Genomic DNA, 18,809 nt, shown 5'->3' on the forward strand with positions numbered 1-18,809 from the left:
TATTAGTCTGGTTTGATACCACTGAGCCACAACAGGAACTCCCAACACTTACCCTTTTTTTTTTTTTTTTTTTGTCTTTTGTCTTTTGTCTTTTTGTCTTTTGTTGTTGTTGTTGTTGTTGTTGCTATTTCTTGGGCCACTCCCGCGGCATATGGAGGTTCCCAGGCTAGGGGTCTAATCGGAGCTGTAGCCACCGGCCTACACCAGAGCCACAGCAATGCGGGATCCGAGCCGCGTCTGCAACCTACACCACAGCTCACGGCAACGCCGGATCGTTAACCCACTGAGCAAGGGCAGGGACCGAACCCGCGACCTCATGGTTCCTAGTCGGATTCGTTAACCACCGCGCCACGATGGGAACTCCACACTTACCCATTTTTAAACTGACTTTAAAATTTTTCTTTTATTTTTTGGCCACCCCACAGCATATGGAGTTCCCGGACCAGGGATCAGATCTGAGTTGCAAACTATACCACAGCTGCGGCAACGCTGGATCCTTAACTCAGGCTGGGGATTGAACCTGCATCCCAGCGCTCCCAAGACACCACCGAACCTGTTGTGCCACAGTGGGAACTCCTAAAAAAAAACCTTTTTATTTTAAAAATAATTATAGACTTAAAGGAAGATACAAAGATAGTGCAAAGAGTCCATGTGCTCTTCACCCTGCTTCCCCTGAAGGTGACATCTTTTATAACTGTAGGAAATACCAAAACCAGGAAATTGACATTAATTAATTCATGTTTTTACTTATTTTTTCTGTTCCCTGTCCAGTATAGTAGCCACTAGCTACAAGTAACTATTTAAATTACTTAAAATTATATAAAATTAAAATTTAATTCCATAGTCTCACTAGCCCCATTTCAAGTACTTCATAGCCACATATGACTGGTGATGACCATATGAACAGTGCAGCTCCCACTGCCTGAAGTTTTTTTTTGAAAGCTCTAATGTAGATTGTATTCATCATTATTTCTGTAATTCCTAGGCAGTGTAGGTGCTCAATCCTACTTAAATGGTTGAGTCTAGACCTACCCTTTTCTTTTATGTATGCAGAAACTTAGGCCCTAGCTTTTGGTAAATAAAGTAAAATCTAGCTATTGAGTAGCAAATCTAGAGGTAGAGCTCAGGTTTCTTAATTCCAAGTTCACTGGTCTTTGATGTGGGCCCTAATCTGTGCGCTCATCAATTGTGTCAGTTTTAGAGGAAGGAACTATATATTCCTGGACCTCTTCCTCTCATGATTCTGATTCATTAGGCCTGGAGTGGGGTGTCAGAATATATATTACTTTTTTAGGACCACACCTGTGGCATACAGAAATTCCCAGGCTAGAGGTCAAATTGGAGCTGTAGCTGCCAGCCTACACCACAGCCATAGCAATGTGGGATCTGAGCTGCATCTACAACCTATACCACAGCTCACAGCAATGCCAGATCCTTCTGAGCGAGGCCAGGGATTGAACCCACATTCTTGTGGATACTAGTCAGGTTCTTTATCACTGAGCCACAACTGGAACTTTGAAATCTATATTTTAAATGTATGCTTGAGCAAGACTGTATGGTAATAGCATAGGATAGATCATAATATTGAGCAGCAGAATATGGAGCCTAGAAATAGAACTGCACTTACGTGGATATTTGATATTTAACAGAGATGCTATTGAAAGAAGGAAATCTTTCCAACAAATGGTATTGGAACAATTAAATATCCATATGAAAGGAACTCCTACCTCGTGCCATAATAATATGGATCATTGACCTTAATATTATATAAACTATTACATTATATTTATATTAAATTAATGTTATGTTAATTATATTATATATTGTTATATATATAATATGATTATACAGCATTAATATATACTATAATATACATGATACTAAAATATTAAAATATTTTAAATAAAATATATACAATAAAATATTAAAATAATGATACATATAACATATAATAATTATATAACACAAGACATCTAGTATTAATATCATCAATTATTAAATATTAATTTTAATAATTAAGTATGCCAGTTATAGTATAACATATTATATATTAATATATAATAACCTTCTAGAAGTAACCATGGGAGAAGTAACCATAGCTCTGTTCCTGAGCTAGGACAGAATCACATCCACCATGAAAAAAGAGAGTGGTTCACATTTGATACAACGATGTACATCTGTTCTCTACATGGCCACTGAATGTCTGTGTAGAGCAACAAGTCCCAACCAGACATCGTTTTTCAGCAGTTTAGGAGCCAGATGCAAAGGTCTAGAACCATATCTTCTGGGTAGGTAAAGGTTTTTTGGACAGAACATAAAAAGAAATAATTATAAAAGAAAAAATTGGTAAGAAAAATTAATGCTGTATTTCATCAAGAACTTTTGCTCACTGAAGACACAATTAAGAAGATGCATAGACAAGACATTTAATGGGAGAAGTATTTGCAAAATGTATTTCCAAGGACATATATCCAGAAGATATCAATAACTCAGTATATAGACTTCCTATAAATCAATAATAAAAGACAATCCAATTTAATAACTAGTAAAAGATATGAAGAGATAGAAGAAGATCTACAAATGGCTTAATATACACATAAAAAGCATTCAGTGTGATTAGTCATCACGAAGTGAAAATTAAACTATAGTGAGATACCTGGGTACTGCTATATACGCAACAGCATGGCTAAAATTAGTCGGCTGAAAAAACCCAATGTTGGTGAGGCTATGGAGCGACCAGTACTCTTCTACTTTGTGAGGGGTGCAAAAATGGTAATGTTACTCTGAGGAAAGTGTGATAAATGTTCATATATAAGTCTTTTTGTGGATATAGTCTTTCATTTCTCTTGGGTAAGTACCTAGGAGTGGAACTTTAGGGTAGATGATAAGCAATTCTACTTATAGGTATTTACCCAAGATAAATGAAAGATTATATCCACAAAGGGACTTACACAACAGTGTTCTTGGGTAGAAGCTTTATTTGTAGTAGCCCAAACGTGGAAACAGTCCAGGCGTCTATCAACAGAAAATGAAAAAACAAACTGAGTTATAAATTCACATGCAATTATATATTTATACTTAGAAGTCAAAAGGAAAAAACCTGCAAGCGTTCCCATTGTGGCTCATTGGTAATGAACCAGAGTAGTATCCATGAGGATGCAGGTTTGATCCCTGGCCTTGCTCAGTAGGTTAAGGATCCAGCGTTGTTGCAAGCTGTGGCGTAGGTTGCAGATGTGGCTCAGATCTGGCATAGCTGTGGCTGTGGAGTAGGCCAGCAACTGCAGCTCTGATTCGACTCCTAGCATGAGAACTTACGTATCCTTCAGGTGAAGCCCTAAAAAATGTGTGTGTGGGGGGAGTACAAATGAATTTCAAAAACATGTTGAATGAAAGCTTGATGCAGTAGAATTCTCAATTAGTACATTATAAAGTTCTGTGGTGAAAAAATAAAAACATTGGTTGCCTCTGTGGGAGGAGGGGAAGGGATTTATTAGGAAGGGTCATGAGAGAACTTCCTCTGATGATTAATAATGTTCTGTACTTAGATAGGGGTTGTGTCCCATAGATGTATGCCAAATGAGATTTGTCAAAACTCATTGAATGTTACACTAAAATTTCTGCATTTTACTAATATGTAAGTTTTATATGCAGGGGAAAAAAGTTTTAAAATATGTGGTTTTGATGCAAGTAATCTGAAGGCCACACTTTGAGAACCACTGGGTTTGACTAATTTCAGAAATGACTTTTTCCTACCATGAGAAATAATAATTCATAGATTACTAATGTAACATTTTGACAATTTTCTTTAAAAATTCAGGGCACTTTAAATATTTTAAAGGTTATATTTGTATTTAGTTATAGAAATACTGTATTAAAAATGTCATTTCCTTATTAGTAGGTTAATTAATAAGTGGACAAGGATTTATGACAGTATTATATAGTTCTTTATTCCAGTGTATGTTCTTTTTCAGCATTAGGAATGCAATTTTAAAATCAGGAGGAATTGGACATGGAAATAATCTTGCATTGAATTATATTAATTGAATTGGTTAAAATGTTCTTTAAGATGGATATTTATAGTGACATTTGGTGAATGGAATGATTCTGATTTGTAGTTGTATTCCTCTTTCAGTAAACTGCTGGCTTTCATCCCAGTGCAATTTATTGAATATGTTTACTTATGTGATAGGTCTCTAGTGTCATTTACTTTAAGATTATAGATGTTTAAAAAATTAAAACTTTTACTTCATATATCGTAATTATAATGTGAATCTGTACACTTTCAAAAGTGCTATATGGAAACAATTGGAACTGTGATACCGATGACCAAATGCTGACTCATCTGGGTGCAAGGCAAAGCTGACGTTACTGGTTTAGGTAAATTTATCTGGTCAACGCTTGCTACATCCCAAACAGTCTCTGTTACTGTCGAATATTGGTCAGGTGCCTGAAATTTTAGTAGTTAAAGATACCTGCCTGAGGAGTTCCCGTCGTGGCGCAGTAGTTAACGAATCCGACTAGGAACCATGAGGTTTCGGGTTGGGGGCCTGCCCTTGCTCAGTGGGTTAACGATCCGGCGTTGCCGTGAGCTGTGGTGTAGGTCGCAGACGCGGCTCGGATCCCGTGTTGGTGTGGCTCTGGCGTAGGCCGGTGGCTGCAGCTCCGATTCGACCCCTAGCCTGGGAACCTCCATATGCCGTGGGAGTGGCCCAAGAAATAGCAAAAAGACCAAAAAAAAAAAAAAAAGAAAAAAGAAAAAGATACCTGCCTGAGCTTCCAAATTGTCCTGATAAGAACCACGTGGGGGCACTTAATTCAATTTCAGACCCCTTCCTTAGAGACTGACTCAGTGGGGTCTGGCTGGGATGGGCAGAGAATAGGCTTTTTTTTTTTTTTTTTTTGCTTTTTTAGCGCTGCCCCCGTGGCATATGGAGGTTACCAAGGCTAGGGACTGAATCAGAGCTGTGGCCACTGGCCTACACCACAGCCACAGCAACGCCAGATCTAAGGCACGTCTGTGGCCTGCACCACAGCTCACGGCAACACGGGATCCTTAACCCACTGAGCGAGGCCAGGGATTGAACACCGATCCTCATGGATACTAGTTGGATTCGTTTCCACTGCATCACAAAGGGAACTCCAAGAATATATTTTTTTAAAATAGTACTTTCAGATAGTTCTTATTATCAGGAATGTTTGGAAACATTGCCGTAAAGCAGAGCTCAGTTTCTCAAACCTTTTTTTTTTTTTGGGGGGGGGACAAAAAAAAAAGGAAGAAGAAAAAGAGAAAAAGAAAAGAATCACCCAGAGACTTTGTTGAAAATACAAATTCCTGGGGCCTACCTAGCACTTCTCATTTGTCTGGAAAGAAGCCCCCAAATCTTCACTTTTTTAGGGCACATACAATGCACAGATCTGAAGGCTGTGTTCCTAGTGCCTTAGTGGAGGTCCTAGAGTAAGTTTTAGCCCCTCTCACCAGAGGGAATGGAGAAGTAGGAGATTGAAGGAAAGATAATTTTAGAATTGAGGACAATTAGCTTAAGAGCTAGGCCGAGGACCAGGAAAATCTAAGGGACAGTGAATGTTCATAAGAAAGGAGAGAATAGCCTCCTGGAGACCATCCTGTGGCTGCAACACAACCGTCTTTGTGGGGGTGGAGCATGCGTAGCCCACTGGGAAGTAACTTTTTTTTAAATTATTATAGTTGATTGACAATGTTTTGTCAACTTCTGCTGAACAGCAAAGTGACCCAATCACACACATTTCCCTGTGCTGTACAGTAGGATCGGAGGTGACTTTTGAAAGCAGCTAGGTTCATTAGCTTTCAAGAAGTGGGGAGAATTCAGGATCACCCTATATGCTTGCCTGCCTTAAGTTGCTAGTCCTTGTTTTACTTGCTGCTAATGGAAACCTATAAACATTCACTGATTTTTTTTTCTCTTGTGTAGTAAGAAGAAAACATAGCTTATAGACCATCTTCTGATAGAAGATGATAGATTTGGATCAGAAACAGGAGGCACTGGAAGCCAGGAATCAGAAGTGAAGAAATTCTGCAAACCCTTGGGTGAGAAAGGTGACAGAGACGGATGTGTTTACTCACATGGCCCACATTGTCCTACTGTGGTTATCTAATGTGACCTCCTTGCTTTTACGCTGATACAGACTTTCGTACATGTAAGGAAAAAGATGGAATAAGCTGCTGGAAATAGGTCTAGAGTACATATTTCTCCTCGGGCTGCTCTCAGTCAGTACTTGTCTGACAACAGCTAGTTTATATCTGCTATGTCTTTTTCAGGACCTTCCTTCCTTTCTGGAGCCAAAACCTTTACCTGAAATACCTCGTTAATATTTATAACTAATGTCGACTGAATTCCTGTTACTGCTAGGTGCCATGCTATTGTGCTTTCCCTGCATTATTTCGTCATTCCTTTTTCGAAACAACCCAATAATCTAGATACTGTGATTATGGTCCATTTTATAGATGAAACATCTGAGGTTCTACGAGGTTACATAACTGGCCCAGGACCTCTAGGAAATGGCAGAGCCAGATTTTAATAAACGCAGGCTGACTTAGATTCCCTACTTGCTGCCTTCTTTTTCTCTTAGAGAGAAAATGGGAAACTGCACTTGCAGCTTCCTGCAGTGTATCAGAACAGATATCCCAACTTCACAGACCTCTTTTGAAAGACTGTCGTCAGCCCCTGAGATTTAAAAACATCAAAGTTGCCATTAGAAAATTTTTGAAAATCAGAAAAGAAATTGCTTATATTTTATAATGCCACACCTATGGCATATGGGATTTCCCAGGCTAGGGGTTGAATCAGAGCTGCTGCTGCTGGCCTACACCACAGCCACATCAACACCAGATCAGAGCCTCGTCTGTGACCTATACCACAGCTCACAGCAATGCCAGATCCTTAACCCACTGAGCGGGGCCAGGGATTGAACCCACATCCTCATGGATACTAGTTAGAGTTGTTACTGATGAGCCATGACAGGAACTCCTATAATATTCTTGGCTTTATATAACTATGATTAATATTTTAATGTATTTTTTCAGGGTTTTTTTTGGCATAGGTGTATATTTGCCTATAGACCATGTATTCTTTAGTGTCATGATTTTTTTTTTTTTTTGTCTTTTTGCTATTTCCTGGGCCGCTCCCATGGCATATGGGGGTTCCCAGGCTAGGGGTTGAATCTGAGCTGTAGCCGCCGGCCTACACCAGAGCCACAGCAACGCGGAATCTGAGCCACGTCTGCAATCTACACCACAGCTCACGGCAACGCCAGATCCTTAACCCACTGAGCAAGGCCAGGGATCGAACCTGCAACCTCATGGTTCCTAGTGGGATTTGTTGACCACTGAGCCACGACGGGAACTCCATGGTATTTTAAATACAAATAGAATTTTCATACTTGAACTCAGATTTTAATTATTCTCAAATCATTAAATAATGTTTAAGACTTCTAGCAGGTTGAAATGAAAGAAGCCTAGCAAAAGAGTGAATGAATGAATGAATAATATGGAATATTATGTTTGTTTTTGTACTTGTCACTTTTGTTTTTTCTTTGTTCAGAGAGGAGGGCTATTGTTTTAAATTTTGTTATCATGGACAAAGACATACTGTCCCAACTCAAGTATGTTTTACCTGTCTTTCCAGGACTTGGTCACCTCTATATCCCCTTTGGGTTTTTCTTGATTTCCAAGTCTATAATGATCTTTCTCCCTTCTAATCTTTTCAGTCACTTTCTGGTTATAATTCACATTTGACATTCACCATGCTCTTCATCTGCTAGTTATAACATTTTTTTGCCCTGTATTTGTACATTTTTTTTCTATCCATAACACCCAGTCCAGTACTTTATCATGATGTCACTTTCATTTTTTAATGTCTTGGTATTCAAACAAAGTTGCTATTAATTGGGAGTTCCTGCCATGGCGCAGCAGAAACGAATCTGACTGGTATCCGTGAGGACGTGGGTTTGATCTCTGGCCTCTCTCAGTGGGTTAAGGATCCGGCATTGCTGTGAGCTATGGTGTAGATCACAGATGCAGCTTGGATCTGGTGTTGTTGTGGCCGTGATGTAGGCCAGCACCTGTAGCTACGATTTGACCCCTAACCTGGGAACCTCCATATGCCACGGGAACAGTCCTAAAAAGCAGCAACAAAAAAAATTGCCATTAATCAATTTCTTCAAGGTACTAGAATGACTTTGGACCTTCTGATATGTCTTCCTTCTATGCCTTGTAGGTTCCTATCACTGTAACCATGCCAGAAATGACAGAGAATGAGACTCCTACAAAAAAGCAGCACAGGTATGAAGATACAATCCAAAATTAATATACTTTTTGTAGATAAAAAGCAGAATAATTTCCCACTTTGCTAAACAGGTGGTCCTTAGGGCACTTTCATTTGGATGCCTAAAGAGCCATGACTCTTCAAAAATATTGATTGTATTGATAAATATGCATAGATTTACTGAAAAGGGTACATAATTAAATTCACTTGTCCTTTTAATTCTACTAGCAGTGTAACAAGTAAAATGACTATGAGTAATTAAAGTAGTATAATACCTAGTCTATGCTAAATGTTTAGTTTCTCCTAAAATTTGTACTTTCGACCAATATTAGTCTTTGAGGTAGATGCTAAATTCATTTAAGCTGAAGTCAGTTTGAATAGACATTTTTGTACAGTTACAAAGCACCAGTGCCAATATACACATCCATACAATATTCTGGTTCTTTTGTATAATAACTTCCTTCAGAATTTCTAGCAATTTGGTCAGTGTTTCTGCTTAGAGTTGCATGGACAGTGCTTCCATGATTAAATATTAAAAAATCACTATTCTCTTTCTTCACCAAATAGCTATTAGAGAATGCTTATGTACTGAGTAATTGTACATAAAAGGGAAAGTTAGTATTTTTAGTAGATTAGTCTTTATGAAAATGTAAGAATGTGGATCATCATAAATGCAAAAGATGGCCTGGATGCCAGTTGTCAGTGCATGGGTGTTGGTGGCTGCCACACTTTCCTCCCTGGGGGTTACAAGATTCCTCTGTATTGTTGCTTGTCTTCTTTACACACTCACCCTTACCCCTGGCCAGTTGCCAGAGCAAACATTGAAATCACCTACAGTTGACCCTTGAACAATGTGGTAGTTAGGGGTACCTCCCTCTACACAATGGAAAATCGTGTATAATTTATAGCTAGACCTCCTATTCACAGTTCCTCCATAGTCACAGTTCCTCCGTAGTCACAGTTCCAGATCCATGGATTCAACCAACTGTGGATCCTGTGGTACTGTAGTATTTACTGCTGAAGAAAATGCACGTATAAGTGGACCTGTGTTCAAACCCACGTTGTTTAAGGTTCAGCTGTACTTGGCATATTACTTTGAGAGTTGACTAGCTCCTTAATTACATTTTTCAAATAGGTAAGGTTTCCAATGATTGATTTATTACTTATCAACCAATGACTTCTGGATATGGAAAGTAGAGAATTGTAATTGCTTTCAGAAATTGTGAATTCTAAACTTATATTGAGGAAGTTCCCATTGTGGCTCAGTGGTAAGAATCCGACTAGTATCCATGAGGATGCGGGTTTGATCCCTGGCCTCGCTCAGTGGGTTAAGGATCTGGCATTGCTGTGAGCTGTGGTGTAGGTTGCAGACTCGGTTCGGATCTGGTGTTGCTGTGGCTGTGGCTGTGGCCGGCAGCTGCAGTTCTGATTCTACTCTTCGCTTGGGAACGTCCATATGCCATAGGTGCGGCCCTAAAAAGCAAAAAAAAAAAAAACAAAAAAACAAACAAAAAAAAAACACACAAAAACAAACAAACAAAAAAAACAAAACATCCCAAAACTTATATTGATGTATCTACAGCTAGGTTTTCATACCATAATATACCATTAAGAAAACTTCCCTTCAAATGTTTTCTTATTAATGCAACAAATACAAATTCATAAATTAATTTTTTTTTTTTTTTTTTGGTCTTTTTTGTCTTTTGTCTTTTTGCTGTTGTTGTTGTTGTTGCTATTTCTTGGACCGCTCCCGCGGCATATGGAGGTTCCCAGGCTAGGGGTTGAAACGGAGCTGTAGCCACCGGCCTACGCCAGAGACACAGCAACGCGGGATCCGAGCCGCGTCTGCAACCTACACCACAGCTCACGGCAACGCCGGATCGTTAACCCACTAAGCAAGGGCAGGGACCGAACCCGCAACCTCATGGTTCCTAGTCGGATTTGTTAACCACTGCGCCACGACGGGAACTCCCATAAATTAATTTTTATGGTTCTCAAAATATAATGTAGTAAAATGTTTTCCTATTATTTTCATGTTCCTTGTATCTATATTTTTGTTTCAGAAAGAAGGACCGGGAGACACACAATGCAGGTAAAAACAACAATTTAAATTTTATTTGTTAGCATTTTGGCATTCAAAATGAAATAATACCGCAGTTGATTGTGTTTTTATGTTCAAACACAGAATTATTATTCCTTATATTTTAGGAAGGTGTTCTTTTATTGCTTGGGGACTTTTTAAAAATGTTTGAAATTGAAGTATAGTTGATGTATAATAGTCTATAAATTGCCAGTGTATAGTGACTTCATTTTTAAACGTGTGAACATAGTGATTTACAATGTTTAAGGGTTATAATCCATTTATAGTTATTATAAAATATTGGCTGTATTCCCTGTGTTTTACAGTATATCCTTGTAGCTTATTTATTTTATGCATAATAATCTGTACTTTAGTGTCTTTTATTGACAAAATACTCCCTAAGTCTCATGAAGATGGCTTGCTTATTAGCATCTGATTCATAGTCTATTTAGCTAATTTAAGGATCAACATACCCCTGAAACTAGTGTTTTAAGTGTTTCACACACTGAGGAATTCCACATAGGCTCTTCCCGAATTGATTGAAGAGTACTTGTCACTTCAGGACTTCTAGAGAGGGCTTAGCTGTCTCCAGGAGCAGGGAAGAAAGGGGCAGCAGGCGATAGGTTGTAAGGATACTTGAATGTGAACAGTCTTAAATTAAGCTGTGGAATCCTTACTTATAGGAAGAGATGAAGAAATGTAGAAAAAAATTGGATTTTATCTCAAACATCAAGATTATAGGCCAAAGCCTGGTAAACATTTATAGACATAATTGTGCATACATTTACAACTGGGTACTTTTTTTTTTTTTTTCTTTGTCTTTTTGCCTTTTCTAGGGCTGCACCCACAGCATACGGAGGTTCCCAGGCTAGGGGGTGTAATCTGAGTTGTTGTTGCTGGCCTACACCAGAGCCACAGCAACGCCAGATCTCAGCCGCATCTGCGACCTATACCACAGCTCACAGCAATGCCGGATCCTTAACCCACTGAACAAGGCCAGGGATTGAACCTGCAACCTCATGGTTCCTAGTCGGATTTGTTAACCACTTAGCCAGGAAGGGAACTCTGGGTACATTTTTTAACATTTTATTTTCCATCAGTGCTATAGTAAGATCTGAAACAATGCACATTTTAGAGTTAATTTCTAGTAGTCTATGAATAGTATCTTTCCCAGTAGGACCCTGGGAAAAAACTATCTGTGGAAAGATGTGGGGACATTGGTTGGAAATTGCCATCCCCAAAATGGGAGTTTACGCCTTTGAATTCCCCATTATCACTATGGATAGTCTTTTTTTTTTTTTTTTTTTTTTTTTTTGGCTACACCAGTGGCATATGGAAGTTCCCTGGCAGGGATTAAACCTACGGCTCAGCAGCAACCTCAGCAGCTGCAAAGACAAGGCTGGATCCTTAACCTGCTGCACCACAGCTGGAACTCCACTATGGATAGAGTCTTAATGTTGTTGTTTTTATCTATATGCGTTAAAAAAAATCTGTTCTAGAATAGAGAATCCGGAAATAAACCCTGACACCTATGGTCAGTTAATCTTTGACAAGGGAGGCAAGAACATAAAATGGGAAAAAGAAAGTCTATTCAGCAAGCATTGCTGGGAAACCTGGACAGCTGCATGCAAAGCAATGAAACTAGAACATACTCTCACACCATGCACAAAAATCAACTCCAAATGGCTGAAAGACTTAAATATACGACAGGACACCATCAAACTCCTAGAAGAAAACATGGGCAAAACACTCTCTGACATCAACATCATGAATATTTTCTCAGGTCAGTCTCCCAAAGCAATAGAAATTAGAGCAAAAATAAACCCATGGGACCTCATCAAACTGAAAAGCTTTTGCACAGCAAAGGAAACCCAAAAGAAAACAAAAAGACAACTTACAGAATGGGAGAAAACAGTTTCAAATGATGCAACCGACAAGGGCTTAATCTCTAGAATATATAAACAACTTATACAACCCAACAGCAAAAAAACCAATCAATCAATGGAAAAATGGGCAAAAGACCTGAAGAGACATTTCTCCAAAGAAGATATACAGATGGCCAACAAACACATGAAAAAATGCTCAACATCACTGATTATAAGAGAAATGCAAATCAAAACTACCATGAGATACCACCTCACACCAGTCAGAATGGCCATCATTAATAAATCCACAAATAACAAGTGCTGGAGGGGCTGTGGAGAAAAGGGAACCCTCCTGCACTGTTGGTGGGAATGTAAACTGGTACAGCCACTATGGAGAACAGTCTGGAGATACCTTAGAAATCTATACATAGAACTTCCATATGACCCCGCAATCCCACTCTTGGGCATCTATCCGGACAAAGCTCTACTTAAAAGAGACACATGCACCCGCATGTTCTTTGCAGCACTATTCACAATAGCCAGGACATGGAAACAACCCAAATGTCCATCGACAGATGATTGGATTCGGAAGAGGTGGAATATATACACAATGGAATACTACTCAGCCATAAAAAAGAATGACATAATGCCATTTGCAGCAACATGGATGGAACTAGAGACTCTCGTACTGAGTGAAATGAGCCAGAAAGACAAAGACAAATACCATATGATATCACTTATAACTGGAATCTAATATCCAGCACAAATGAACATCTCCTCAGAAAAGAAAATCACGGACTTGGAGAAAAGACTTGTGGCTGCCTGATGGGAGGGGGAGGAAGTGGGAGGGATCGGGAGCTTGAGCTTATCAGACACAACCTAGAATAGATTTATAAGGAGATCCTGCTGAATAGCATTGAGAACTATGTCTAGATACTCATGTTGCAACAGAACAAAGGGTGGGGGAAAAATATAATTGTAATGTATACATGTAAGGATAACCTGACCCCCTTGCTGTACAGTGGGAAAATAAAAAAATTATAAAAAAAATCTGTTCTTAGATAACAGTAAGTACTACTGTTAGATAATTCAGAAAAAAGGTGAGCTGTACTTTATTGCTTTGTGGCAGTTTTTTTGGCCATATTAATAAATCTGTTTTTTTTTTTTTTTTTTTTTACCAAATGAACTAAATCTTTTTATTCGACTCAAATGTCACATGGGACCATAAATATATTCTGATAGTAACTTATTGAGAGAGAGTAGTCGATGTCATTGAAAAGGATGTCCTTATTGCCAGATTGTGAAGCAAAAAGTATATATTTTGCAAAACACATACTACAATCTGAAAGATCATCTTCTTAGAAGCCCTAAAATCCTCTGGTAAAACTAACAGAAAATAGCTAAGAATAATTTTTCTATTAACAGTGTTTTATAGGGACTATTCAGAGCATCACTTCCATTTTCTTGCTCATTTCTTACAATTTTTAAAGTTGTAGATGCAAGCCTAGAACATTTCTCAGTTCATTTGAGAGGCCGTCATTTGTCCAGCTCCTTAGATGGGAAAAACCTATCTGTGGCCGACATGAATAGCACAGAGCCCATAGGAAAAACTAAACCAGTGCCTTTTCTCATCTATTTTAAGTCCCAACTAATAGCTCTTTCTATTCCAAAAATGCCTTCTAGTCAGCCTAAAAGGTGTTTTAAGGTTCTTGCATCTATCTACAAAGGTCTAATTTGCCCATTTGCTATTAAGAAGCAGCTTTCTAATGACATAGCTTGTCAATAGTTTCTTGAAATGTAGTTATCATTAAAATTTCTAGTAATTATCTGAAATGTAATATAATAATGGCCTAACAGTAATATAATATTGGCAATTTGTGTTTATAATTTGAATTTAATTATTATACTTCCCATTGTTTAAAATCCTAATAAAAGTTATGACATATCTATTTCCATAACACTAGTCTTAGAATATCTTAGAAATCTTAGTATAGTTATTTGTATTCAGTAGATACTGTTTGATAAGACTTTCTTAGGGATTTCTTTACCTAAAATTTCTTTACCCAGGGAGAATGAGGCACTTTGGCAGTAGTGCTGCAAGGTCTGATAAATGGATTTTTCCCTCTATCTAGTGGAGAGGCATAGAAAGAAGAAAATCAATGCTGGGATAAACAGAATAGGAGAGCTGATCCCATGCTCCCCTGCGCTGAAACAGGTAAGAAATCCACTCATACTTTCCTTAATTATTTGTTAACAGATAACTCCCTAAAGTGTTTTCTGTGCTCAGAATGATTATTTTTGTTTCCTGCCATTAGTAGCTTTTTTGAAGTTAATAATTACCACATTGTTTTTCCTTTGCTCAATTTTCTATGTACCTATTTTAATTCCTCCCACACCTTCAATAGTATTCTAGTACAGATTTCTATCCACGCAAATAAATGGACCATATAATTTCTAGATCATTAAGATCTCGAAGTCCTGTGATTGCATTTATGTATTTTGCCACTGATTTACCAGGCATTTCTTTTACTTTCTGCCAGTCATGTTTTTTACTAACTTTAAATTCTTACCTAGTTTCTTCTAAGGATCTTTTCCTTATTTTATTCTCCATATCCTGTCAACCTCCATAGTACTTATATCTCAGCTTATTAAAGCTAACAGTTTTCCCTAATGAAATAGCTTTTTGTTTCTTCTGATAATAAAGATAAAGCATGCTCACTAAAAATAAAACAAAACTAAACAAAATTGAATTAATATGGAAGGCATAAAAAAGTTTAAAAAGTAAGCTGACATCCCACTGCCCAGTTATAGCTACTATTAAAATGTCTGTTAACTATTAACCATTAACACTCTTAACATGTCTCCCCAGACATTACTTTAAGAATATATCTGTGTGTATGCATATATATATGTGTGTGTGTGTGTATATATATGTATGTGTATATGTGTGTGTGTATATTTTATAACCTATTTTGTAATCTACTTTGTCATTTTCACTAAATATATCTGTGTGTATGTATATATATACATTTTCACTGTCTTCTAGTTGTTTTTATTCCTCTATATTTCAGTATATAGTAGCTGCTCAATAAGTATTGGTGTTTGTCCAGTAAAATATTCCTCCTCTTAGCTTTTATTCTTATAAGTTCTCTGAAAGGTAACAATTTTTTATTTCTTGGTGTCCTAGAATGTACAATGGATGTCAGTATTTGGCTCCCAGAAGCTGAGTAGATTTAGATTTTCTTCACTATTGCTATAGGTCCCCACTTTCTTCTGTAGTAGAGAAGCAGTAGGTAGGCCTGATCAGGTTCTGCCTTTGTCTCAACTTTTATTCTTTTATTTTTTGTTTTTGGCCATACCTGCAGCATGAGGAAGTTCCTGGGCCAGGGATCAAACCTGTGTCACAGCAGTGACAATGCTGGATCCTTTAACCATTAGGCCATGAGGAACTCCTGTCTTTGTCTCAACTTCTGGTTTAAAAAAGCATACTATCTTATTTTTAGTTTGATGTGGACCCTTTTGTTTATTTTTGTTATCATTTCCCTTGATTGAAGAGATAGATCAAAAAGAAATATTGGTACAGTTTATGTCAAAGAGTACTATGCCTATGTTTGTTTGCTTTTTGTTTTTTGGCTATAGTATGGAGCAGCTTGATATAGGAGCTCAGTTCCCAGACCAAGGATTGAACCCAGGTCAGAGGGATGAAAGCTGTGAATCTTAACCACCAGACCATCAGGGAACTTCTGCTTATGTTTTCTTCTAGGAGTTCTATGGTTCCCAGTCTTATATTTAGTTCTTTAATCCATTTTGACTTTATTTTTTATATACAGTGTGAGAAAATGTTCTAATTTCTTTCTTTTATGTATAGCTGTCCAGTTTTCCCAGCACCACTTATGGAAGAGATTATCTTTTCCTCATTGTATGTTCTTGCCTCCTTTGTCATAGATTGACCATAAATGCATGGGTTTATTTCTGGGCTCTCTGTTTCATTGCTTTAATGCCAGAACCATACTGTTTTGATGACTGTAGCTTTGTAGTAAAGTCTGAAGTTGGGGAGCATGATTCCTCCAGTTTCATTTTTCTTTCTCAAGATTGCTTTGGCTATTTGGGGTCTTTTGTGTTTTCATACAAATATTTGAATAGTTTGTTGTAGTTCTGTGAAAAATGCCATTTTTTGATAGGGATTGCACTGAATCTATAGATTGCCTTGGGTAGAATGTTCATTTTAACAACATTGATTCTTCCACTCCATAACACAAAAATTACAGGCCAGTATCACTGATGAACACATGCAGAAATCCTCTACAAAGTGTTAGCAAATCAAATTCAACAGTGGTACACTAAAAGGATTATAAATAGTGATCAAGAGGAATTTATCCCTGGGAAGCAATGATGGTTCAGTATCTACCAAGCAACCAATGTATTACGCCATATTAATAATTTGAAGAATAAAAATCATATGATCATTTCAATTGATGCAGAAAAAGCTTTTGACAGAATTCACCATCTATTTATGATTAAAAAAAAAAACCTCTCAACAAAGTGGGTATAGAGAAAACATACCTCAAAATAATAAAGGCCTATATTATATATGAGAAGCCTATAGTTAACATCATACTCAATAGCAAAAAACTGAAAGCATCTCTTCTAACAAGAGAAGGCCAACTCTCACCACTTTTATGCAACATAGTATTAGAAGTTTTAGCCACAGAAATCAGATAGGAATAACAAATATAAGGAGTCCAAATTGGAAAGGAAGACGTAAAACTGTCACTGATTGCAGGTGACATGATACTCTTCATAGAAAATCCTAATGATACCACCAGAAAACTACTAGAACTTATTAATGAATTTAGTAAGGGTTCAGGATACAAAATTAATATACAGAAATATGTTACATTTCTATATACTGACAACAAACTATCTGAAAAAGAAATTAAGACAACCACCCCATTTATAGGTGCATTAAAAATAATAAAATACCTTGAATAAATTTAACTAAGGAGGTAAAAGGTACTCCTTACCTAGAAAACTATAAGACACTGATGAAAGAAGTCAGAGATGTAGCACATCTTCTTGATCCACTCCTCTGTTGATGGACATTTAGGTTGTTTCCATGTCTTGGCTATTGAAAATAGTGCTGCAGTGAACATCGGAGTACATGTGTCTTTGCGAGTCATGGTTTTCTATGGATAGATGCCCAGGAGTGGGATGGCTGGATCAAATGGTAGTTCTATTTTTAGTTTTCTGAGGAATCTCCATACTGCTTTCCACCAATTTACAATCCCACCAACAGTGTACTAGGGTTCCTTTTTCTCCATACCTTCTCCAGCACTTATTGTTTGTAGACTTTTTGATGCTGGCCATTCTGGCTGGTGTAAGGTGGTACCTCAGAGTGGTTTTGATTTGCATTTCTCTAATAATGAGTGATGTTGAACATCTTTTCATGTGTTTCTCAGTCATCCCTATGTCTTCTTTGGAGAACTGTCTGTTTAGATCTTCTGCCCATTTTTTGATGGGGTTGTTTGTTTTTTTGGTATGGAGCTGTAGAAGTTGTTTGTAAATTTTGGAGATCAACCCCTTGTCAGTTGATTAACTTAAAAAGAACAAAATCCCGGCATTCTTAGCAACATGGATGGACCTAGGAACTATCATGCTAAGTGAAGTCAGCCATACAATGAGACACCAACATCAAATGCTTTCACTGACATACAGAATCTGAAAAAAGGACAGACCGAACTTCTTTGCAGAACAGATGCTGTCTCACAGACATTGAAAAACTTATGGTCTCTGGAGGAGACAGTTTGGGGGGTGGGGGGATGTGCTTAGGTTATGGGATGGAAATCCTGTGAAATCAGATTGTTATGATCATTATACAACTACAGATATGATAAATTCATTTGAGTAATAAAAAAAATAAAGTAAAAAAAATGTCAAAGATGACACAGATGGAAGTATATACCATGATCAAGGTTTTGAAGAATTCATACCATCCAAGATATATTTTTAAAAATTAAAACAAAATAATGTAACTTACTATTTATAGTATCCTATCTGGATTTTTAAAAAAAGATTTAAAAATATATATACATATGCATGTATTGGCATAGTGTATTTCTAGAAGGAAACACTGGTAACTTTATGGTGGTTGACTCTGGAAAGGGGTCTCTAGAGCTAAAGTCAAAAGGAATGTACTTTCCATTATCCCTTTGTATAATTTATATTTTTACATATGCATATATTATGTTTTCTGTTTTAAAAATTTTAAAAATACAGGAACTTGGAGTTCCCGTCGTGGCGCAGTGGTTAACGAATCCGAATAGGAACCATGAGGTTGCGGGTTCCGTCCCTGCCCTTGCTCAGTGGGTTAACGATCCGGCGTTGCCGTGAGCTGTGGTGTAGGTTGCAGACGCCGCTCGGATCCCGCGTTGCTGTGGCTCTGGCGTAGGCCGGTGGCTACAGCTCCGATTCGACCCCTAGCCTGGGAACCTCCATATGCCGCGGGAGTGGCCCAAAGAAATAGCAAAAAGACAAAAAAAAAAAAAAAAAAATACAGGAACTTCA

The 18,809-nt window shown here is 37.7% G+C and overlaps 1 protein-coding gene across 4 annotated transcripts in view; it reads left to right on the forward strand.

Moving 5' to 3' along the window:
• The window catches only part of USF3 (upstream transcription factor family member 3), a 56,698-nt gene that overhangs the window by 18,914 nt on the left and 18,975 nt on the right, over positions 1–18,809 (forward strand). Inside the window, exons 1-5 of one of the 4 annotated variants that reach the window (XM_021068421.1) lie at positions 3,179–4,377; positions 5,949–6,064; positions 8,253–8,317; positions 10,364–10,392; positions 14,378–14,460. In XM_021068421.1, the coding sequence (XP_020924080.1) occupies positions 8,271–8,317; positions 10,364–10,392; positions 14,378–14,460 (159 nt within the window). In that variant the 5' untranslated portion in view covers positions 3,179–4,377; positions 5,949–6,064; positions 8,253–8,270. 4 annotated transcript variants of the gene reach the window in all.

Source organism: Sus scrofa, chromosome 13, assembly GCF_000003025.6.
Source record: "Sus scrofa isolate TJ Tabasco breed Duroc chromosome 13, Sscrofa11.1, whole genome shotgun sequence".
Classification (NCBI taxonomy): domain Eukaryota; kingdom Metazoa; phylum Chordata; class Mammalia; order Artiodactyla; family Suidae; genus Sus; species Sus scrofa.